We start from the raw sequence: 24,703 nt of genomic DNA, 5'->3' as shown, positions 1-24,703 counted from the left end.
TTGTTGCAATTATGTCAATTCACAGGAGATAAGAGACTGGCCCTCTGTAAACAGTGTTTTGTGCATGAAGCTGTATTATCTCTACATTCCATTTATCTAAGACTACTGGATTTATGAGGAAATTATGTATGTAGACACATACATATGCATATTTGACAAATAAATATACTGAAAATTCTCAGTATGAACAGATATGGTACAGTACTTGTTTTGAAAGAAAAGTATCTTAAATAACCTCCTAGTGAATCCAAATTCAGATGAAGCTCTTGCCAGCTGCCAGCAGTTACTAACAGGTACAGTAGAGGCAGTGCAGACTTAAAGCTATGTTCTGATTTCAGCAGGAAGGAATGTGACAAACTGGGGTATTTTGCTGAGCCTGATTAAGCACCAAAAATCTAGCTTAATTATACTACAGCTGGCTATCTGCAAGGCACGTTATATGGCAGGACAAAGAGGCAGGAATACCAGTAAAGCCTCCCTGTTTCTCTCTGAGAGAGGAAAGTCTTTGCATAGGCATGCCACAAGAAAACCTTCAGAGCACTGACATGCAAATCACAGGGCAAAGCTAAGGCCAGGCTGGGGGAAGGAAGAGTGAATTGGGGCAGGGCTCCAGACAGCAAAGGCTGAAACTGGTCCTGCAGTGCACCAGCCAGCTTTAGAAGTGTGCTATAATTTTACAGGACCTCCAAGCATTTCAGAATACAATGAGGGCATTTTCAGCTTACTAAATGAGAAGGTGACTTAGTTTTCTTTCAGCCTGCCATGTCCTTTGACTGCAAATTTTAAGAGGCACACAATGGCAAACTTTTGTGTGGTTTTGTTTTGGTATTTCTGTTTGTTTGTTTGTTTGTTTGCTTGTTGTGTAGCAACATTCATTGACAAGCCTGTGACCATTTGGGGGAAAAACAAACTCCCACTACCCATATGGGATGATTATAAAGATATATGTTAACAATGAAGGGAAAAGATTTTCTCCTGGAATTCAGGAGGTAGATTTCTTCTAAAATATCCTTGGCAGATGCCCTGGGTCTGGTAGACTACCTTTTTTTTTTTTTTGTAACACTGGAATTTCACTTAGGTAGGTGGATTTCTTACTGTGAGGTTTACTACAGTAATGCAGCAGGTATAGAAATTTTTCTGGTAGTGCACAAATTAAATAAGTGAAAGAAATACAAAATCATACTACCTCACAGAGAGCATAAATCTGAATTCTTTGGTTTTAAGGTTCAATCTGCCAGATATATTTACTCATTTCCATTCCCGTAACATTATTTATATATTTGGTTATATTTGAAAATGTGTAAGATTAAGATGTAAAATGTAATAAAGAAAAAACTTTGCAAGTGAAGGGAAATAGAACATGTTAATTCATGTTTCACAACAGAAGATGTTGTTAATTCATGTATTACAGATGATACATTAATGTTTTGAATTGTACTATTAGAAGGGAAAAAATAAAGTTTCAAATAAATTGGTACCAGATAGTCTTTTTAGTCCACCCAAAGAAGACTGTTAAGACCAAAATAATTACAGAGTGCAAGGCAGACACCTGTCTAAAATTGCAATCTAGCTTTGAGATAGAAAACAAAGTGTATTAGAAAATAAATGGTTAATTTAATCATAAACCCAAGGAAATTATAGGATGCTCCAAGATATGTACTATAAGTAGAAAATATATTTGTTACCTATCAGATAAATTGTACACAACAATGTAGCAAAAGATTATTCACGGTAGCCAGAATTAAGAAAGGCTATGCACTGGATTAGAAATCCTAATTCTAAGCAACTGGGCAACACAATGACAGATGAGTTACTGTAGACAGCTGCCACATTATTCACGAGAAAGCATGAACACAAAAAAAATTGATGTGTAAGAAACCACACCCCACTGTACTACTTAGCTCTTTTTATCACTACAGCTCAAATGACCTTCTCATGAAAAACATGTGCAAAAGGACAAATAAAGTATTTCTTGAAAATAAGTGCTTTTCACCTGAAATAGCATAAAAGATACTCAGTGTTAAGAGTGTCACTCTCATTCAGTTGGAGTATCACCTAGCTCTCATCTAGATCCATGGAACCACTTACATGAGGAAAACATTATCTGAACTGAGGCCTTAGGTGGGAAACAACTAAGAGTTTGCTTGGCAAATGCATGTGAAATGATATTAATTAAAAGAAAAATAAACTATTCAGTGGTGTAGGGGGTGAGATTATCCATTTGTGGTGCATGTTTTCATGGGGATAGAGATAGCTAATCTGGTTGCATGAAGGAAAGAAGGGGACCAGAGGCAATACTGCAATACTGTGATTTATATTTGTCACATTTACTGAGCCAGGCAGGGGTTATCTTGCCCTTTAGGGTCTACTACAGCAAAGCCTCTTTTCTTCCTTATACAGTCATGTAGCCTAATTTTATAGGGGATTTGCATTATGCCTGCATTTGTATGAAAAGATGATTACTCTACACAAACCAGAATTGGCTGTAGAAAGACAGTTTGTTAGGTACTTCTATTAACCTTCGTCACACTACAGTAAATACTAAAGAAATCACATCCTGAAACTACAGTTGGCAAATTCAAGCCAAAAGGAAATGCATTCTAAATAAAGCATTATTTACACATGAAACACACTATCACGTGCACTTTCATATTTAAAGGGGATAAAATAAGCAAGGTCTTGTGATTAAATGTATCTGGCAAGCATCAAGTATCTGAGGACAAAACAAGCTTCAACAAATTAGTATGTGTATTACTTGCCAGAAATCTGGTTTACTTGCAGTGGATAATGAAAGAGCAGTTTTGGGGAGAGGTAAATCCACAGAACGGGGCAGAAGTGGCAGTACATCTGCATGGGAACCTGACAAGAGTATGAGAATATGTGAAAGATGACAAAGAGGGAAATCTGCAGAGAGTTGTACTCCTGAGAGATGCAATTCTTAAATTATTCCACTTCAAGGAACACCTTCTCCCATACACTTTGGCAGCTTTCCTGTCAGTAGTGATGCTCCACATCACTACACTTCCTGGATCTAGAGGTGAAAGCACTGGAACTCCTGCCATTGCAATCTGTAGTTTCTCTTTCAGAACTAAATAAGGGTTATTGCATCTGTTCTTTTATCCTTTCCCCTCCTACCTCCTAACACAGAAGGAAGATTGAGAGAAGAGATGCTTTCATGCTCTTTCACAGAAGGAAATTGAGAGATTGAGACTGACTGTAAGAGGAGGTAATATATGGAAACAGGAAATCTACAGGGTCTGATTTTTCACCTCAGCTGGGCTGAAAGAAGAATCTAGGATCGTCACAGATGGAAGTGATCAGATGTCACTTGTGCTGAATAAGAACAGGAAGATACTAACCTCACTGGAGCACATTGCTAGAGTTTATCCGTCACTTACAACTAATTAACTAAAATACAAATTAGCTGCCCTTATGGTCAGGCTCTTCTGTGCACAATTTTTAGTATGACAAACATCTCAGGAAAATTTGAAGCTTTAAATCTTACAAAGAATTGAAGTCAACAAGGAGCTTATATGTGCAGATACTCCTTGTTGCCTCCAAACACAAAGACACTCTTTTAATTCATAGGGGAGAAAGGCAAATTATCTCCTTTCAGAATATCTCCAGATGCTATCACAGGATGATGGCACTGGCTTGTCCTGCTCAAGCTTCCCAGGGGAAGGTCTGCAGCACAATGTGATATACTAAAAGACTCTGAAGAATGATCAACAAAGAGACAGTATGTTCTCCAAAGGCTCTTGTTGCTCAGTAAAGCAGTTTCCAAATTCAGGTTTAGCAGGGGAAGCAGTCTCACAGGATCCAAATGCAGCATGCTTTTGGACCCTCTACAACTCTGCTCTTGTTCCTCGGGAAAGGCAAAGGTTTTTTTTGTTCATGTTTAATGTGAATTTAATTTGTGCTGTTCTATAGAATGTATTTCATTTCCATTAAATGGCAAGATGACACACCATCCTACCTCTATTTCTGTACTGTTTCTCAAAGTGTATTGAAAATTCATAGATTTGGAAAACATGATCTATGTATCTATTTAGCACAGTACAACATTAAATCTCTCAAGAGAAAATTTGACAGTGAATTTTTATTATCATTCTGATATAAGTAAAGATTTTAAAGTGTGAAGCTTAACGGCACTATTTTTGATTAGCCTTAACTAAAATAGTTTTTAAAAACCCAAAACCAAACTGGCATTTTAACTAGAAAAAGAACTTTTTATATGAGCATGCTTTTCAAACAAGCCAGTCCCTATTCTCTACAATTTCTTTATGAACCAATAATATTTATTTAATACATTGTCTTCTTTACTATAATAGAGTGACTTATAAATCCATCAGATTATCTGAAATTGACAGTGTATGAAAAATCCATCTCTGGTCTAGATTTGGAATGTAAGTGCCATTACATCTGTAAAACTAAATGCATAGTCTGATATAATGATTTATTATACATAGACAACTTACAAGTGAAGTGTCACAAAGACACTGAATTTTATATTAAAAAGTATACAAAAAATTGACAAAAATGGCACAAAAAAGTGTACTATGTATTTAATAGAAAATCTTGTGCATGGATAAAAACAGCTCAGGAATTACTTAGATTAAGACCAAAAAATCAGAGTTTAGAAGATCTTCCTTTATTATTTAAAACTAATTTCTTCTTTTGCTACTGTAAAACAGAGTTCAAGGGTTTTCTTTTTTTTCAAAACCAGTCTTAAGGATCACTGTTCTGTGGACTGAACCAAGACTCAACCTGATTTACAGAAATGGTGTCTGAGGCTAACTTTCAACAGCTTTTTGAAACTATTGAAATTTCACTTCAGCGCTGCACAAAGTCGAAAAGAAAGAATGAATGAATCCTGCAAGAAGAAAATTAGTGAAAACAGAACTTTGTAACAACTTTCAAATTATGCTCATTTCCTTACATACGCTTGTGTAGCCCTTTCATCCCATATTTCTTGTGCCACAATTTCAGACCAATTTTTGGTGAAGATAGAGTTAAGGAGGGGGAAATTATTTAAGTATTTTTCCAAAATCTGGTTAGAGCTTTGCAATTCAGCATAGAGAAGCTCAGGTAGCATGAAGTTAGTACCAGCATAGGGGAGCTTGGTAATGTCAAGAAAATCATTCTAACTACAAGTCAAAATAAAAGACAGAATCTGGCCTACAGGAGAAAAAGGACAAAACAGAATAAAGAGACAATCTTGGATCACATTGCTCTTTTCCCATTAACCATTTATTTTGGTGGTACCTGAATAGTAACACATTGAATTGAATGAAATTCCCTGTTCCTTTTTTTCCCACCTTTTTCTTCCTTCTTCTCTTAGAGGTTTTGTTACCAAATCTGAGGATTGTAGTTCATTTAGCCTGAGTATTTTTGTTCAGTTGTATTATATCTCTTTTCTGTTTTTCTTTGCAGATCTAACACAGCTGGACGAGATGCAATACAGGATGTGCATCCTACAGAATACAATGAAGTATTAGACAACACTACAAATACACAGAGAAAATGGAATAATCAAATTCACTAAAAAAATGTTTGAATTCTTCATCAATTTCACAAAGATTTAATGTGTGAGAAGCACAAAACAACAACCCCAACACTAACAGACACTCTTGATGTATATGGAATGTTTTGGTGTAACAGTGAATACATCCATGACTGTTTTAACAAAGCAGTACATATAACAAGTCATCTTTATCTTCATTTACAGTTATCAGGAAGACAGGGAATTTAAAATGGGTTGATCAGGAAGAAGAATATACACTTCTTTTTTTTTATCTTTTATTTAATTTTGTTGTACGCTCACTCATGTACACACACATCCTTTGTGTGGTTAATACATTTACATAACTTTGAGAATCCTTGTATATGTGCATGATCTGATGCATATATCATACACATACAATATTAGATTGTATAAAATAGTACAGTATAATCTGTATAAATGCAGGTGACGTTAAAAATAATTGTCTGGCCTAATACTATATGTAGGACAGGAAGACACCTCGTTACCATTCAAGCCTTTCTCCTTTAAATATTTCCATTTAGCAAGTTTCTACATTTTTACAAACATAGTCATTCAAAACCTCAGTGCAATTTTTTTAGTATGTTCTTTGGGGTGAAAATTGTCTTTTTGGCTTAGTGACACAATAAATGCTAGCACTTCATATTAGGAAACTGTGGAAGACTAACTAGGTTAAAGACTTCCTACATCTTCGTTAATCACTGTTACAATATATGCAACGTGAAAACTAACTTCACCCGTGAAAATTTGCCAAGAAGTCACAAAATCCCTGCTTGTATTTAAAACAGCCTTTTAGAAAGAAGATAAGCCTACTCACTGTTCTGCACAGCTCCCCTTTCTAAGTACACATTCATGAGGATGGGTATGACAGACGGCAGAGGATGAGAAAACCAAGAGTCTGCACTATGCCTACACTTATCATGGTATCCGAAGTATCAACAGAGCATTCTGAATGAAACACAAAAACTGTCATATTCTAAGCCATATTAATCATTCAGCAAGTGAAAGAAATACTGTGTATTTTGGAACCTCTCTCTACACCCTTCTCGGAAGTCACAAGGAGCCCGCAGGGAGAGTGCTCAAAGCCCGGAGTATGGTGGCTGCTTATCCGTCAATGCTGAGCATTACAATATTGTTATTATTTGTAGTAGTAATTCTAATTTTGTCTTATCTACCTAAAGATTCCACAAACAAACCTCCGCCCCAATTTAAATTTCCATTTATGGCATAACATTTTCTATATGAGGCTCCGCATCTACGCAAGGCATGTTTCAGATTCTCGCACAATCTTGCCACCGAATTGCAGTTACACCCCTGGCTCTTCGCTGCCTTCGCTTGCTTCCGAGACGACAGTCACTTATTCTGTTTACATCGCAGTGTCTATCCTTCGAAAGGACACGACCATGCACCTTTAGCGGAGCAGTACAAATCCCGGTCCATGCCGCTGGGCACCGGCCCCGGGAAGGTTGCGCGGGACAGAGGTGGAGGAGGCAGGGGCCGAGCAGGGGATGCGGAGCGGGGAGCGCAGCCGGGGCCGCCGCCTTTCGCCTCTCGCCGCGGGGGCTGCGCGGCCCCGGCCCCGGCGCGGCCCGGGAGAGGCGCCGCGCCCCGCGCTCCGCTCCGCGGCCGCGTTCGGAGAGCGGTAAGTTTTTGTGTCTGTCCCGCAGTTGTTTCACTCCGAAGGAGCGAGGCGTGGGTTTGGAGAAAAGAAAGCGGAGGGGTGGGGGCGTGATGGATCCCAGGGAAAAGCTCTCCCGGTCCGCAAGATGAGCGCTGACAAGAGAGATTTGGCAAGTTCCTCTCCCCCTCGAGTTTCACTTTTTTTCCCTCCCCCTCCTATTTGTCTCATTGTTAGAGGATTACACGCGCTTCAGGTTACACCCGGAGAGGGCAGGGGGGAAGCAGCCTCTCCTTTCCCTCCCCACACAATATCTATATTGCCATTAACCTGTTCTTCATATTTGGGGCAAGCCGGAGACGCGGGGCGGAAAACACGAACGCAACAGAGGGAAGGGATCCCCAGTGATGTCAGCCCCGAGGAACTTGGCTGTTGTGGGAGGGCTGTCTCAGGGAACCATCCCGCAGCTTCTGCCCAAGTTTCCCTTTCTGTGGCAGCGACCCAAATGCGCGCTCAGCCCGGCCACGGGCGGGCACCGCGCGGGGGCAGCGCGGGGACCCGACGGCGGCTGCTCGGCTTCGGACAGAGGCCGGACTTGGCCGGGACCCCTCTCCCTCGCTAGCCCGGCGGCTGCGACGCGGGGAGAGCACAGGGAACGCTGGGGAGGGAAGCACGGACGTCCCCTCGCTCGCAGGACGATCCGGGCAGTCTCCCCCAGGCGTGCGGGACAGCGCCGGGAGCCGCCCGAGCTCGGCGCCCCGCTCGCGCCTCAGCCCCTCCGTCCCGGCGCTGCAGCCCGCGGCTCCCCGGCACCGGCAGACACCCGACACCGCCGCGCTCTCATTGGCCAGCGCCGCCGGCCCCGCCCCCCTGGCCGCGGCGACTCAGGGGGCGGCTCGGCCCGCCGGCCGCCGATAGCTGCTGCTGATTTGTCAAGACACGCTGCCAGTCACGTTGAGGGACGGGTCGCTCCACGGCTGAGGCCCCGCCCCCTCGCCCTCATTGATATTATCGGCGCGCGGCGCGGGCGGCCGGGCTGCAGTCGGGGCTGGCGGGCGGCCGGCCCGGTGCGGGAGTCGGGCAGCGGCGCGGAGGCGGAGGAGAAGGAGGCGAAAGAGAGAAAGGCAGCCTGGAGGGAGGGAGCGCCGAGCCACAGACTAGCACAGCAAATTCTCCACCGTCCTCTAGCACCCACCAAGCGGCGGCAGTGGCAGTGTCTAGGAATAGAGAGCTAGAAATATAAAATCACCCCGCTCCTGCACCATGGCTTTCCAAAGTAGGCTCCCTTCTTGGATTATTTTGTGCTCCGTCTGGCTGTTCCGCTTTGCACACACGGGGGAGGCACAGGCTGCAAAAGAAGGTAAGGTGATGCGGAAAACAAAAAGTTTGAGCTTATTTATTGTTTTTGACCACGAAGTCTGTTTGGTGGCTCAGTAGGGCACCTTCCTGCCCCTGCCAGCTGCTTATCAGCCCCCCCTCAGGAAAAAAAAAAAAGAAAAAAAAGAAAGACTTTTTAGTTGAGGTGGGAGGGAGGAAAAAGCACGGCATTCACTGGGGGCTGTGCGTGTGTATGTGTGAGGGACCGGGACAACTGCCTTTGCTCCCAGGAATCAGATTTGCGAGGCATTCGCACGTGATGGGGAGGAATGGGGCTGGGAGAGCCCCCGGCCCGGGCATCCGTGCCGGGGAGCGTCGCTCTCCCGTGCCAGCCCTGCTCCTCCCGAGGAGGTGCGGGGAGGGCGGCTTACCTCGCTGCTCCATGGGCAGGGGCTGAGGGCCGAGTTTCAGGGCTCGGGACGCTCGGTGGGAGGCAAGGCAGAGCGCGGGGCTGGGGCTGCGGGGCGCTCCCCGCCGGGGGCCTGCAGCTCTCCGGCTCAGCGGGGCCGGGCACAGACCGCGGGAAGGAGCATCGGGGTGTAGTTTGGCACGTCCCAGCCGTGCAGGCTGGACATGTATTTAGAGGATACATACGGCCCGGCTTAGTGTGCCTGCAATGTCTGTGCTCTCCCCCGGCATCGCTGGAGAGAGGTTTAGGGTTCTTACACCATCTGCGTAGCACAACGGAGCTTCCCCGTTCTCGTCAGTCCAATACTGGTATCTGTGTAAGGCGCACCCGGCACATTTGTTTCCCCCGCGCACGGAGGCAAATCAGTCAGTTTTGTATCAGAGGCTGATGGAGGTGTTTAAAATCAATTCACAAAGCTCATCTGGGAGTCTCTTTTTTCACGCTGAGAAAATCCGAAATGATTTAAAGGAGCACCCTGCTCGCGCTTGACAGCCGAAGGCGAAGGTCCGTCTCCATCTTCGGGGGCGGGGGGATGAAGACACACACGACATGACATGGGAAGGGGAAGGCAGGGCATTTTCGGTGCCTCTGCATATGTATGGGTTTGGGGTTCCCCTCCACCCCCCGCCTCAGCTGGATGCGTCAGTATTTTTCATTAAACCTCTGGCATGCAATAAAATATCATTTGGAGCTTTAAAAAATGCCTCAATTAAAATGTACTCTGCCCTTAAAAGACGAAGTCTGTGGCGAGATTAGAGAGGGAAAGAAGAAGGAGCCTTTCCGTAGCAGCCTTTCGAAAGTTGATTTGGAGGGGCTGTAAAGCACAGAAACCCTCCCGCGGGGAGCACTAACCAGGAGCCGTGGGGTGGGGAGAGGAGAAGGGCTGGGCAGTCGGACGGGGAGGGTGCGGGCTGCCTGCCCCGCTCTGCCCTTCGGCTTGCTCCGTGATCGGAGCTACGCCGGTGCTTCCCACCGGTAGCCTGTCCCGGTTTTTTTCTGTGTTATACGTGTGTGGGTGGTTATATATGCATCTATACCTAGGCGTGTGCGTGTATAATGTCTGTATATTCGGGGAAAATCACCTAGCCAAAGGAGGGTCAGGAGGGGGCGAGCGGCAGACAGGGATTGATAGCGGCTACCTGCTGCAAGCGCAGAAAACTCTTGCGGAAGAAAGAGCGAGTTAAAAAAGAAACAAACAACAAACCCAAAACAAAACAACAACAATAAAAAAGCAACTTTGCATCTTCACCGCCGGCCCTGCCGAAGGGCCGGTGGCGGCAGCAGCCCCGCGTGGTTTCCTACCCCTCCCCGCTGGGTACGGAAAAGGGATGGGAGGGGTGGTAAAAGGCTGAAAAGTTTTCCGAGTTTCCTTTCTGTAGCTCAGTACAAGCCACGGTGAGATGCTAGAGAGGAACGGGCCAGGGTCCATCTGTCTCTCTAAGCGAGAAAGTGACCGCGTTACCTGCGGAGCCCTCTGCCAGCGGCCAGCACCCTCGGGTCCAGCGCGGACACGGGGAGCGGGCTGTCTGTCCCTTCGCTCCGTGGCTGCGGGAGCTCGGGGCTCCGTTCTGGGGCCGCTGTCCCGGGCGCTTCCTCCAAAGCCGCGGCTGTCGGGGGTGTGGCGGGGGCGGCCGCGGGACCGGCTTGCGGCTCGGCCGCCAAGCCCCGCTCTTCGGCGCGGGGGCGCGGCCGCCTGCGCGCAGCTCCGCGCGGCGCCCGGAGCGCGGCTGCGGCTCCCCGCGGAGGCGAGAGGCCGCTGCTCCCCGCCTGCGCGGAGCCCCGCTGAGCCCATTGCCCGCGGCCGCGCTTCGCCCGCCGCCTCTCCGCCTCCTTTGGCGCTCCGCAGCTCCCCGCGGAGGGAGTGCGCAGGAGCCCCGGCGCGGGAGGCTGCGGACCCCGTGCGGGGGGCGCGGGGCGCGGCGCCGTCCCCCCGCATCACTTCCCCGCGCTGCTGAACGAGCCGTGACAGCCGCGGGTCTCCCCGCGCTGGGAGCAGGGCAGCAGCCGCTGGCTTGGAAAGCTCTTCCCCGGTAACTTTGGATGCCAGAAGGAACGCCACGATTTCTTTACAAGGGGTCTTTGCTGAGCAGGGGTTTCTGTGTTGGGGTTTCTTTTTGTTTGTTTCTTTGTGGGTTTTCTTTTTGTTTGTTTTGTTTGCTTGTTATCTTTTCTTTCTCTGACGTGCTCACCCGTTGCTACGTGATGGAGAATTACTGCCAAATAAAAAGTATAATGAATTGCAGCCGTAGCGTGCTGGTGCTGAAACGGTTAAATGTTTGGTGGTACCTTTTTTTTCCAGGACCATTATAAATGTTCTTGTTTAACAAGCTGCCGCATACACCACCTGCTTTTCTATAGAAAGTGTTACAAAGTAAAGCCCCTTGAATCCAACCTTAATGACATAAGCAGGTAATCTTTCTAGAGGGAGACTATCAAACTTCCTTAATGAGTAGTTCCACTTCATTACTGAAATACAGGCCTGGAAGCTACCTTTTTGTGTTCAGCTAACATTCCATGTATTGCTGAATGAATTTTTAGGCATCTTTTTAGTAATTCACGGTAATTTTGTGTTAAATTCTCCTTGGAGAAAAGGCCAAAGCTAGAATTAGAACTGTTTTTTTAGACCTGCAAAAGTTGCTTCAAGTTCCAGCCTTAAGTCGCACATCTAAATATCTTAGACAGCACAGAAATGCTGTGTATGAAGTTATAAATAGCTTTATAACTAAAGGTATATGGAATAGCTTCAAATTAGGAATGCTACTAAAGAGCTGGTTTATTAGGCTGTGATTAACCACTTTTGGAGGTAGGGTTACATTTAGCTGAAAATAGTTGTGGTGCTGCTAGAACTGATGTCTTTCTGTATATAAATGTCACCATGATGTGAAGATTTTAGGAAGCTATTACCATAAAGTGGATTAGTCTGATTTTGTGTATGCAAGGTGTGAGGTAATTGCAGAGTCTTTTATTTTCTGTATTCCTGTTGTCATTTATTTGCAGAATTATTGCTATTACTTGTGAAATAAAAATACTTGTGAAAGTACTTTTCATTTTGACACTCAAAAAAGATCATTGCTTTTTCAATGTGACTCTCGGCGAGGTATAGACCTGTCCTGTATAAATCAGTTTGGAAATGTGTTGAAACGTCTGTGTGCTTTAAGCTGATTGTAATGACCAGCATATGGAAAATGTCCTTATGAAAAGGGAGAGGGAGGGAGCATGCATCTTAATGACTGATTAATAGCCCTTCAGAGCACTAAAAATCCTTCACTTTGTTTTAAGCAATAAAATTGTAAAGATTTATGTATTTACTCTCATGTATAAGCAGATATGTGTATCTGCTTATATGTGAATGGTACAGAATCATTTGTCTGTTTACGAATAAATAGCTAGTTGGGGTTGCAGATAATTTTTTTTAACAATAGGAAGAAGAACTATTAATCTGTACAAAAATTATGTTAATTCCATCACCTTTTAAAATTTGTGTTTTGTTCCTTAGTTTTAAATCCCCCCTTTGTATGTTTAACAAGCTGTGGAATTTCATTTTTCTCCCTTTTTTTTAGTAATACTGCTGGACTCTAAAGCACAACAGACAGAGTTGGAATGGATTTCCTCTCCTCCCAATGGGGTAAGTACTGCAGGCAAAACTTAAGTTCCTTAAGATGAGTAGTCAGTTTATTGAAGCAGTTGAAAGACCTGCTTTAAACTAGTTCCCCCTCATAATTCTCTCAGTAATCATACCAAGTGTTTATGGCTTCTTCATTCTTAGAATGAAACTTCAGGTTACACTGTACAAATGTACAGTCCAATTACAAGCAAGTGGCTCTTTGGAAACTTTTGTTACTTTTATATTTTGTAGTGTATTTCTTTGTGCTGTACAAAAGATTACACTGTATATTTATAACGCAGTATTTTAAATCACTTTTTTTTCTTCCCTTAGTAACAACAGATCTGCTTCTGTGTGGAAACTTTCTAAAAATATGTTTTTCATTTTCTGTAGAATGGGTGATCATAAATTTGTTTACGATGTTTTCTTTGTAATTGAATAGCACAGATTGAAGTGCTCTAAAATAAAAACATTTATACTGCAGATGTGTTTGAAATGACATTCCAAACTTGAAACATCCCCAAGCCTTGAGGAGCCTGATATCTGGAACTAGGCATGAATTATGTGGTTAAGGCCTCCTCCAGCTTGCGTACAAATTAATCTTATGGCATTCTATGAAATGTACCATTGTAAATTACACCATTATAAAAATGAGATGTTTAGAAACATCAGTTTTACTGTCTTATTTATTATATATGTAAAGTTGGGAAATGCTGCTTTCAGTCTGAAATAAAAATGTTATAAAACCTCCTCTTCCTCGCCTTGAGGAAGAACATTTTCAAAAAAATATAATGGATATGTTGTCCTATCTTCCTTCAGTCCTACATGAATTTAGTCTGGCAAATCATAAATTACATGGACAGTTCTTGCTCATGGAAACAGTCTTGCTGAATCTATTGTGATGCCTTACACGAACAAGAACTTGGGGGATCAGTCCCTTAATCTTCAGTTCATTAAGAAATCTGGAGCCAGAAGAGCGTGAAGTGTGAGTAGGGATATAAAAGTGTAACAAATCCTTTAAATAAGAAGAATGAAAATGTGGAAGTGTCTTTATTTAAAAGCAAGATTGTAGTATCAATACAAGCATAAACTGGGAACTAATCTAAGGACTTCAGAGGGAATGTAATGCGGGCTCAGTGTGTATGATGGCCAATAACCTCAGCATTAGCGTTTTGCGCTGATTGAAGCCTTTGCCAGAGGTGTGTGGAAGATTACCTTGGTGGCACTTATATTAAGTTAACCTGTAGATAATGAAAGACGTGTCAGCACATGTTGCACATCATCATACTGAAAGATGAAAGTAGAGTCCAATTCAGCAAATAGTGAAAAGCAAGTTTCAGAGGTAGAAGTGAATTTCAATCACAAATTAAAAGTGAATCGAAACTAATGGCTAGATTTGCATGTGTGGAAGTGTTTAGAAAAAGTTGTCTGTAAATTAACATAAAAGTACCATTTTAATAATGTAATTTTGAAAATAAATGTTTTTCTAATTTTAATTACTGAATTATTTACTATGCAATAAAGACTTCGTGGGAATGAGCACAGAAAATTTTGAGAGAAACTACTGCATAATCACAGTAGAGAATATATCAGTCAGACACTCGTTAAATGCCTCATTCAACTGCAAATGCTACATTTAATGCTGTTAAGATAACTAAGAAGTTAAAATACCATAAATTGAAACCAATAGAACAGGGCATATTCAAACAGATTTGCATGTATAGCACCATATTTTGCAGCAAGACAAAGAAAAGTGGAGTTTTCTTTCTGTGAAATTGTTCACTATAAGAAAACTTCAATGAATGGTGACTTCACCTGCCATAGGTGAAAATATCTGGAAGTACTGATTTTTTTTTTCTGCAGACACTCTGATTACATAATTACATCATAAATCACATTTCCCTAATTTCTTTGCTTTGGCAAAATATGGAAAAATAGTTCCAGTGCTTAATGCTAGGGATCACAAAAAGTAGTGCTTCTTGTGTGAATTGTATTTTCCTTGATTGTAACATCTCTTTGATGCCAGCTAGTCTCATGTAGTAGGATTTTGACTCTGAGAAAACTCATTTGTGTTGTTTTATAAAGAGTAGGTTGATTTTGTAAAATGTATTTTGTTTGTTGCTTTTTTTTGTTTGTTTCAGTTTGTTGGCTTTTTTGAGGAGGAATGGTGATTTGTTTTGGTGGAGCAATCCACATCAAAACTCAAAGAGACAGATTCTGTTGTGTGGTGCATGAGAGTCACTTTCATGTCAAAGATGGAATGCACTGTCTTACTGAATATCTCCTTTTAGAATCTGGCTTGGTGTTTTAAGGGAAGAATGCTTGCACAATATAAAATATAAAACAAAAAAAAACCCCTGAAACCATCTCAAAGAAACCTCAAAGGACATAGCATTACCTGGCAAAATTTTAGGCTTTATGCCTTTTTGGTCATCTAAATGGGATTTTTTTTTTAATGGGGAGATGTTTTTTATTATCATAGTATAGCCAAAACCCTCTCAGTCCAGAGCGCCGTTTTTTCTAGCTCTTATAGAGGTGAAAAAAATTACTCATTCAGCTCTAATAAATCTGTTATGAAGATAGACATTCTTTTGTTCAGAGGTTAATGCTGTTCCATATGCAATCACTTCAGTTAACCCCATGAGCATTTAATAATCTAGTTCAATCATTTAATTCCATATGCATATAATACATAATGCTGTATATATCTCATCTATATTAACTGTAGGTCCTTGAAATGCGCTTTGATATTTACAACTTCTGTGCATTTCAGGATCTGCAGCTGTGATATATTTTGTGGTGATAACTTCCAGCATCAATTCAGCCACATCTGTTTTTTCCTGAAGCAGACAACAACACTAAAATGGTCTCATTTTCTGTCAAATAGGCTTGCAGAGTAATGTACACTGTGTGGCTCCTGATCTGGGAAGCCAAAGCCTTGCATGCTTGGTTGCTGGCATGAGGAATGTCAGTGGATGCTCTCTCCTGCAGAGGTGCCGACTATACGAGTCCCACAAAGCACTTAAGCATGTGCTTACTATTAAGCTCATAAGTACAGTCACTGATCTTAAGCGTGAGCTTAAGTGCATTATTGACACAGGGCCAGAGGGCTGAGTGCCATCCAGAGAAGTCATGGTTGCCTGTATCCTGGGGTGACGATAGCTCACCCCCCTCCGCTAATTAACTACAGCTGCAGCTTCTGCAGGCACTGAAATGTTACAAGAAATGTGAAAAAAGGTGAGAGACGAGGATTGTTTTGGTTACACCTGGGCAGATCTGCCTGGTTGATTTCAGTGTAAGGTTTGCCATTGCTGGAGGTGCAAATTCCCACGCTACCAAAGGCTGTTAAAGACTCTGGGATTGTTAAAGGCTTACCAGCTCGTTATACAGTTGGTAACCTAAAGAGAGAGAATCAACAAAACTCAGGCTTTGAACCAGAGAGCTTTCAGTCCTACAGGTTGTTTTTAATTCTGTATGTAGTCTCATGGTTCATTTAAACGCCCAGCTAAATGAAGTTTGCCCCTTCTAATAGGGGCGCAGCCACTGGACAAACAGTGAGGTGAGGAGGAGCTCCCACTTACCCTTTCAGTTTGTAGATGAAACAGAAGGTACACTGAAAGAAAGGGAGACAACTAAAGTGTTTTCTTTCAGATTCTTAATTCTGTCAATTTTCTCTTGCCCTCTCTCTATGCCATTTTGATCACATAGGGGTGGAAATCATCTGACTCATGAGTTTCAGGACCTGATCCCATGCTTTCTATACAACTGCAAGTTTCACTAGAAGCTGTATATGCATGGGTTTTATGTACTCTAATGCGAAGCAATTTCAATTTCTAAGACTTCACTGACATTAGGTTTCTTTGAAAAATAAGTTACCTCCCTCCTTTTGGTCTTTGTTCGCTCAAAAACCATTGTGACATTAAAGAAATGTGTGTGAGCTTAGGGTGAAATCAGAAGCTGGTATGCTAAACAGCCTTTTCTGAAGCTGCCCCATTTCAACTGTGCCCATGATATGACAATGATTTTTAGAAGTTGTATGTGGGAAAGACATGAAGGGAGAGAGAACCTACTCCTGCATTAAAATATATTTTCTTCATTTAGGTGCTTAACAGTATTTTTAACAACTTACTGTTAAAAAGAAGGGAAATGTGAGTTGTGCGAAACTTTTTAAAATACTCAGTAGTTACAACTGGTGACATACTTCTTGTTTACTACTAACTGTTTGTTATCATTTTAGTGGGAAGAAATTAGCGGACTGGATGAAAACTACACTCCTATACGAACATACCAGGTATGCCAGGTGATGGAATCAAACCAAAACAACTGGCTTCGGACTAACTGGATTGCAAAAAGCAATGCACAAAGGATTTTTGTAGAACTGAAATTCACTCTGAGGGATTGTAACAGTCTTCCTGGAGTTCTGGGGACTTGTAAAGAAACTTTTAACTTGTATTATTATGAAACAGACTACGACACTGGCAGGAGTATCCGAGAAAACCAGTATGTAAAAATAGACACTATTGCAGCAGATGAAAGTTTTACCCAGGGTGATCTTGGGGAGAGAAAGATGAAACTTAACACAGAGGTGAGAGAAATTGGACCTTTGTCCAAAAAAGGATTCTATCTTGCGTTTCAGGACGTAGGGGCCTGCATTGCTTTGGTCTCTGTCAAAGTCTACTACAAGAAGTGCTGGTCCATCATTGAGAACTTAGCTATTTTTCCTGACACAGTGACTGGCTCAGAGTTTTCCTCTTTAGTTGAAGTGCGAGGAACTTGTGTCAGCAGCGCGGAGGAGGAGGCAGAGAACTCGCCGAAGATGCACTGTAGCGCGGAGGGAGAATGGTTAGTGCCCATTGGAAAATGTATCTGCAAAGCAGGATACCAGCAGAAAGGAGACACATGTGAACGTAAGTAAACACACAACTTGCTGTAAATTGTAGGTCATATTCTACCAGATTTTTCTGTTTTTTTTTTTTTCTTGTTTTCGCTTTTTGAAAGAGAAATGCATCATCAGTCTGCTTTTAAAGTTTTCAGATAGCCAGTCTGTGAAGTTCACACTGGTTAATCTAAATCAGTCAGTCTGTCTGATTATGAAAATCAGTGGAATGCAGTTTTAAATTTAAAGAAAAAGATTGAAGTCGTAAGTATAAAGATAGGTTCAGGACTAAAATTATTAACTGATTAATGCGTTTCTTGTACCTTTTGGTAAGGCTGAGTAAGTCATACCTATCACAGAACATTGTAGCAATCACCTCAGGTAGAGTAGATAAAGCAGTTTGTTCTTTCACATGATCCCTGACATAATTATAAGGAAGCTAAAATAGATGTAGTAGACGGAATGGGTGTGGTTAGTAAGGGGAAGAATATACCCAAAATCAAAACCGAGCTAGAGGTTTGTGTCAAGTGTGTAAAATTTAAATGCAAGACAGATTTTTCAAATAGGATATCAAATTTTCTGAATAAAGTATGATATCCTTTCTATAATTTTTTTTCACAAAACTAACTCTAAATTTTTGGCTTTCAGTTGAATCATTGTGATTATTTTAAAATACTAGCAGATCAGAGACTATTGAGTTGTACTTCCTGATTCAAGACTAATTCAGTTAACCATGTTCCTAGAATTATACTTACCCTTAGCCTTGCTGTTACTGGGGCTACAGGCATAAGATATTTCTGCTTAGCATGAGAAAAAATATTTTATTGTCTTTGCTTCCAGTAAGAACAAGAGAATCTGCAGTTTGTTTTGAGATGGGTATTTTCATGTACATTTAATACAAGGTCTATCATTTTTATCACAAGATAATACAAGGAGTTCTATCACCATATGTTTATTGCAAGATAGGCAGATGTTTGTTGATGAGAAATATTGTAAGTGAAAAAGTGGAAGAGCCTCCACAAATCTATGAAGAGGAGAAATTTACATCATCTCAAAAACAAAGCTGACAGTGCTCACTGTGTCTGAGGTGCCTCAGTCTGATGAGGACTTAAAAAACTGTAGAGGATTTGGGACATCCTAAAAAAAAGTAAATGAGCCTCTTTATTAATAGTTTGTCCACATGAAAAAACGCAGTTCAGCATTTAATGAGTTTCTGTGAGGAAATTCGGGAGAAGGTGAAGTGAGTGGAGTTGATCTGAGGTCTTTGTAGCTCCACACAAATCTTTCATTGTTCTGTTGGGAAGGGATGAAGTCTTAAACACCGCAGAGGGTGATCTCATTAGGAGTAATTGTAATGTGAAAAACTGCCCCGGCAAAAGTGTTCAGTAGACTGTATTAGAGGTCTGTTAAAAATATTAAGTGCTGTGTCCTGTAGAAGTCTGTGTAGAGGTTTTAGATTTTTTTTCTGAGTGACTGATTTTTTTTCCTTTTTTTTTGTTAACTTGCTCTTGATTACAGACCTAGTTATCTTTGATGTAATTAATATACTAATTTTATTTGACTTCCAATAAGGGAGAGAAAATATCCCAAAAACCCCCAGTGCATGTTAGGAAGGGGGTGAGTGACATGAGCTGAGTGAGCATGGCAGGGATGGATAGAGAAGAAATTGATGTTTGGTGACTGGAATTCAAATAACCTGTTTTTTGAATAGGCTTCTTAATTTCTAACCGCGCTGATGTTGACAAAAGAATTAAATGATAACTTGTACTTGAGCCTGGTGGCGTGCTCATTTGCAAGAACATTTCCCATTTTTGGCTTGCTTCCAAAGCAATCGTTAGGAGAACACGCTACTCTGGAAGCAGTCCAGAGGATCATTTATGGTATTTTTCCTCTTTTCTTTCAGTGATCCTGTTAAGAGTTTCAAAACAAACTCTGGCCCCATATTGAGGCAAGCTAATGTGTTGGAGAGGGAAAAGGTGGTGGGCAGGCATTCGTCGAGTGCGTGCCGAGTCGGCAGCTCCAAGTCAGACCGATCTGGGTGACGGTGGCACACGCTTGTAATTGCTGTCTGCGTGTCCTGTCTGGGCTTGAGGATGTTATTAAGTATGATCAGCTATGTAGTGACCGATAATGCAGCTGGCACAGTGATAACTGCGTCTGCTTTTTGTAACAGATATTGAGAGAAACTTATCTGTACGTTGACACTAATGCAACTGGCTATCTGTTACTGTCAAGCTGTGTAACAGATCAAGTGGAAGCAAGTTGGTGTGTGCTTCCTTAACCCAGAGCTTTTGTAGCCCTGTCTGAGGGCTCACTTCTTGCAAATACTTTGTACCTGGCATGCTGTGTGACTTCTTTGCGACTACTCAGGGCAGAAAGTATTGTGCTCTGTCAGGATGGGCTGATGTCTGTGATTCTTCTCTCACACTTGCTAAAGCTCTGCTGAATTAGCGCAGTAGGATTGTCTTTTAAAGATACAGAATAATACCTTATCTGTTGTAGCAAAGGTAGAAGTAGATGACCACATTGTAGTTCCAAATATCTCTTCAGCCTGTAACTCAGCAGGGATTTTCATTTGTGTTACGCTAGCTTGATTGGCTGTCTGTGATTGAATTATGTGTTCCTTTTGCATACAGCTCCTCTCCTGTTTGTGAAATTTATTGAGTTCAGATACTAAAACAATTGAATTTTGATTTATACACAACTCTGCACTGGATGCATTTATTTTTTTTTTTTAATGAATGTAAGTAACTTGTAGTGCTGGGAAGGATAAGGAAGAAAACAATCATGAGTGGTGAAACACGTAACCTGGAAAATAAGGTTCCCTGTGTTCCCTCTTCATTGCTTGAACTTTCAAACTGAGTTTTTGTTGGTTTTTTTTTTCCTTTTGGATGTACACTGATTACTTCTCACTGTACAAGTGCCAAAGTATCCTTGTGACCTCAGTGGTCTAAAACATATGTAAGAGAGCCAAATTTCAGAGAGCTCACAAATGCAGTTTAAAACAAAATTATAAAGCTGTGTGAAACAAACATGAAGAAACCGGGTGAGCCTCTGAACTTTCAGCTGCAGATTGTTTTGCTTATGTACAAGGAGACTCTTTCCTGAATGTTGATCTTAGATCTGATGGTGTGTAGCACTAGACTTAGATCTGAAAATCGTACATTTTAAAGGATTATCTTGAAGGGTACCTAGCAGCAGTACCAGAAAGATACTTAGACATATCTAGTTCTTCTAACAGTATGTATTACATCTGTTATGGAAAAAAATCCCCATCCAATCAACCAAAAAGCTTTCATCCAACCAACCAAAAAATCCCCAACCACAAAAACCCAATGGACTTCTTGGTAACTGTGGTGGACTCCCAATAGGTCTAACTTGGACTTTTCTCGCAGTGGAGTTCATTTGATACGTTATGCATGTAAAGGAATACACTGTGATCAATCATTGATATTTGAAGGTGAAAATAATTCTATGAGAGCTTCTACTATAAGGTATTTTCCATCTGTTTCATGATAATTGGGGGTGGAGAGGGAGAGAATTAAATTTATTCAATCATAGCAGTAGAGCGATATTTCAGAAGGTATGAAGCTTCTCTTAAATATTACTGAACTGAGAAATTGCATAGATCACTGGGCACCAAGTCCAAAAAATCAAATTCCTAGGGAAAGCCAAATGGATGCATTTTACTGTTAAACCTATTATAATACCGTATGCATTAACAGTTGTTTTATTGGCCTCCAAATGAGGAGGGGATTATAGCTATTTGCACATTTTGTCTTGGTGAGGTAAAAGGGAGCTACAGGCTTTTCTTTCCAAACTTTGTCAAGTGCTATACCCTGTGCCAAAGAGCAAGCTGCATCTGTTCCTTCTCTTTTTTCTTCTTGGGACAAACGTTTTATCTCTTCACTTTGTGCGATATTGCTTGATAACAGATCCAGAAACTGAATTTGCCTTATGTGCAACATATTTGTGGTAAAGTATGTGTGGTTGTGGTTTTTTTTTCTTTGTTTTTTTTTTCTTTGTTTCTTGTGTGTTTTCTTTTTTAATGTTACTCCATTTCTCCATTTAGGAGCTTACGTGCCACACGTTTATTAATAGAGGACGATGAATTAAGATGGGAATGTGAATAAGTTGTAATTAAAACAAATATTACTATGCTTCCCAAAAGCCCAGGTTGCACATATTGTGAATTGGGTGTAGAGTTCAGCTCAGGGTGTGTGTCATAGAAGATGTGGGTGACCTGCAACTTAAGTAACCTATGCTGACATTCCTGCATTTTCAAGTTGAAAATTTTTTGCTTTGTGAAGATGGAGAAGATGGTAGAAAACTTTTCAATGGCATTTATATCATCAGGACTTTAAATGTTTCCCTCTTTTGAAGAAGAGTTACCTTTCTTCCATTTGCTTCCAAAATTACTCTAGGGAAGAGAATGTAATTAGTTTCAGCTAATTGAACCTGAGCAGAGAATGAGGGTATCTCTGTGTCACTGAGTCTTGTCATTTTCTCAGAAGCCCATGGAAGTTCAACAGCAGAGCATCTATCTCCTTCTCTTTTTATTCCCTAACATATTAAATAACTTTTCTGTTCCTTTTTAAAGAGAGACCAGTGGGATCTGATATCAGGCACCACATACAGATGAATATTAACTATTTGATAAAAAAAAAAGTTTAAAAGGTAGGTATCTTTGCAAAGGATCCTAGCAGGGTTCAGGAAAATAAACTAGATACTTTAAAGTGAAAGTAAGACCTTTTAGCTAGATGGTCAAGAATTACTGAAGGTGTTTCTAGCATGAAATAGAGAGCTTTAATTTCTGCTTCAAGCCCTCTTTTATAATCTGTAGAAAGGTGAATGTTTTGGCTATCATTCACCCTATAGTCTTTTGACTTCCCTTCTTGTCAGGGAAGTGTGGTACAAATATATATTTTCTTGCTATATCTTCTTTTCAAAACAGTCTAGTGTTCATAAAGAGGAGGAGTTTTACAAATTTATTTGGATTTCTTTGACCTACTTTGTTCATGCTCTTCAGCTGCTTTCTGGATGTGAAAGCACAGGGTATAGAAAGGGAAAGGAGCTATGTCCACTGTTAAACATGACCTCTTTGGAAGTATTTTCCAAATTAAGTAAAACAAAATGGCTGGTGTTCTCACTGGTCAGGGCTGGCCATTTTCTGAAACAAACTGGTGCCTTTATGCTTCAAAAAATCTGTTTCAGGTCTCTTCTGTGTTGTCTTTTGGCCCTAAGATACAATTGATTTTTTGTAGCATTGCTTTGCCTGAAGTATCTCAATTAGTTTGATAAGTCTGATTATAGGATGTCATAGTTTTGGTGATACAGCATTCTCTCCCAAATGTGACAAAGAGATGGGAGAAGTAAAATGATAAGAAGTGAAAGTGATAAGTAATGAAGGCAGTCAAAACCATCTAGTTTTCATTGATAATGCCATCTGAGTGATCCTTAAAATGAATTAACTGCAGAGCTACTGACAGGTTTAGTTCCCAATAAACTAGTAGTTTTGCTCCAGAAGAGCTGAAAGAGGTGAAATTGCACATGCAAATGGGCAATCAGGAGCCCACATCCTAGAAGTGGGGTTGGTAGATAATGCAATTGAATGTAGAGCTCTTTGTCCCTCCAGCCTCTTCTCCTCTGCCCTCTGGCCTGCCCCTCTTCCCAGCTTCAGCTGTCTTCAGGAATTAATTTTAGTTTTGCGTTTTACTTGAGGTTTGATGAATAAGAATTTCTTCAACTAATTTGCTGTGTGGTTGTTACTTGGTTGTTTTTTTGGTCAGATCAACTGCTGTGCACAGATTTTGAAATGAAAACAAAACCAGCAATGAAATCTAAGAGAATTTTAGTAATATCTCCTTTAGTTACAGGAGAAGCACTAAAACTGTCTGTTTTACGGGTCTGGGATGCCACTACTGAATTAGCTACGGTTGCTCAACAGCTGGGCCATTAACTCCTTAGCCATAAAGTGTATCTGCTGTTTGTTCTAAATGAAGCTTTAGTTGGTATTTAGAAGTGGAATCTCATCCTGTCAAGTCTGTTGCCCAAAACCTTACGTTTTGCTTCTGAAACAAACTTTCCTGACCAGAAATCTTTTGTGAAGGGTGCAATAGGCATCTAATGGCTTTCCTATCGTTTTCTAAGTTTGCTATGTTTCTAAGTATAAACAAATTTTGCTACATGAAAAAGAAGCTGCTTGCTTGGAAATTCTGAGAGTGTTTTTTATTTGTTTGTTTTGGTGTGGGTTTTTTGGTTTTGTCCAGAGTTTCTGTTAACCTCTCAGAATTAGCCACCAAAAATAAATCTAAGTATTTTTTAAATTTCTGAGTACAAATGGGAGAAGTCACATACAATCCTCATTAGGAGTATCATAAGTGTACATGCATTCCATTAAATATGACTATTAGCTTTTTAAGAAAAAGTGAAACACCATCCATCCAGAAAACAAGGTTTCAGGAACTGAGAAAAGAGAATTAGTAGGTTACAGAGAAACTGAAAGTAGGGATCAATTAATGGAGAACTGATCACAGAAAAGAGAAGAACATGTTAATAACTACTTACCTAATTGCTTCATGTATCTGTAAAACATCTATTATGTCTGTGGTGAAATGCTGTTGAAAGTTGTTCAAAAAAGCTGTAGTTCAAAGTATAAATTTTTCTTTGAAAATAAGGAAATTTAAGGGCTGAATTTGTGGTTTTTATTTAAGAAGTGAGACAACCATATGGCAAGATCTATGTTTGGTACTGAAGCTGAAAAAAAAAGGAGATTATGTGGGCAAAATGTTTGGTTAACTAGATTAGGTTTTGAATTTTGATGCATCCCAAACTTCCTCTGTTATTGTGAAAATATTTGCTCCTCAGCAACAGTTCCTATATATTAAGCAGTATTAAATCCTTAAGAATATCTTTCTGTTTTTACTTGAGAAACTGTGGAGATAGTTTTAGTGTAGGTTTTCAGTTAATATGCTTGTACTGTAGAGTAAAAGTTAATTCCTGCTTCTTGACTTCTCAGCTGGCTTGCCGTATACTGTGGGAGCTCTGTCTGTGATGCCAATTTAGTTACTAAAAACAATAAGTTGTACACAGTTTATCACAATAAACTGTATGTATTCACACTTTTTAGATTGAAAACAAAACATTCAAATTAATATCTTTAAAGTCAAAATGGTTTCTTTGAAGTTTTATAATAAGCTATATGTTACATACATATAACTTAATTGTGTTATTTTTTGCTTCTCCTAGAGGTAATGTAAGTATTACTTCTATAAAAA

The 24,703-nt window shown here is 40.9% G+C and overlaps 1 protein-coding gene across 5 annotated transcripts in view; it reads left to right on the top strand.

Annotated features, from left to right (window-relative positions):
* Window positions 1–8,201: 8,201 nt before the first annotated feature.
* EPHA7 (EPH receptor A7) overlaps window positions 8,202–24,703 on the top strand; it is a 165,655-nt gene continuing 149,153 nt past the window's right edge. For all 5 annotated transcript variants that reach the window (XM_030944409.1, XM_030944412.1, XM_030944408.1 and 2 more), the window contains exons 1-3: window positions 8,202–8,520; window positions 12,507–12,571; window positions 16,788–17,457. In XM_030944409.1, coding sequence (XP_030800269.1) covers window positions 8,424–8,520; window positions 12,507–12,571; window positions 16,788–17,457 — 832 coding nt within the window. In that variant the 5' untranslated portion in view covers window positions 8,202–8,423. The remainder of the gene's footprint in view (window positions 8,521–12,506; window positions 12,572–16,787; window positions 17,458–24,703) is intronic.

The sequence above is a fragment of the Camarhynchus parvulus genome, chromosome 3 (assembly GCF_901933205.1).
Source record: "Camarhynchus parvulus chromosome 3, STF_HiC, whole genome shotgun sequence".
NCBI classification, from domain to species: Eukaryota; Metazoa; Chordata; class Aves; order Passeriformes; family Thraupidae; genus Camarhynchus; species Camarhynchus parvulus.
This window is presented reverse-complemented; position numbering and strand designations above follow the sequence as displayed.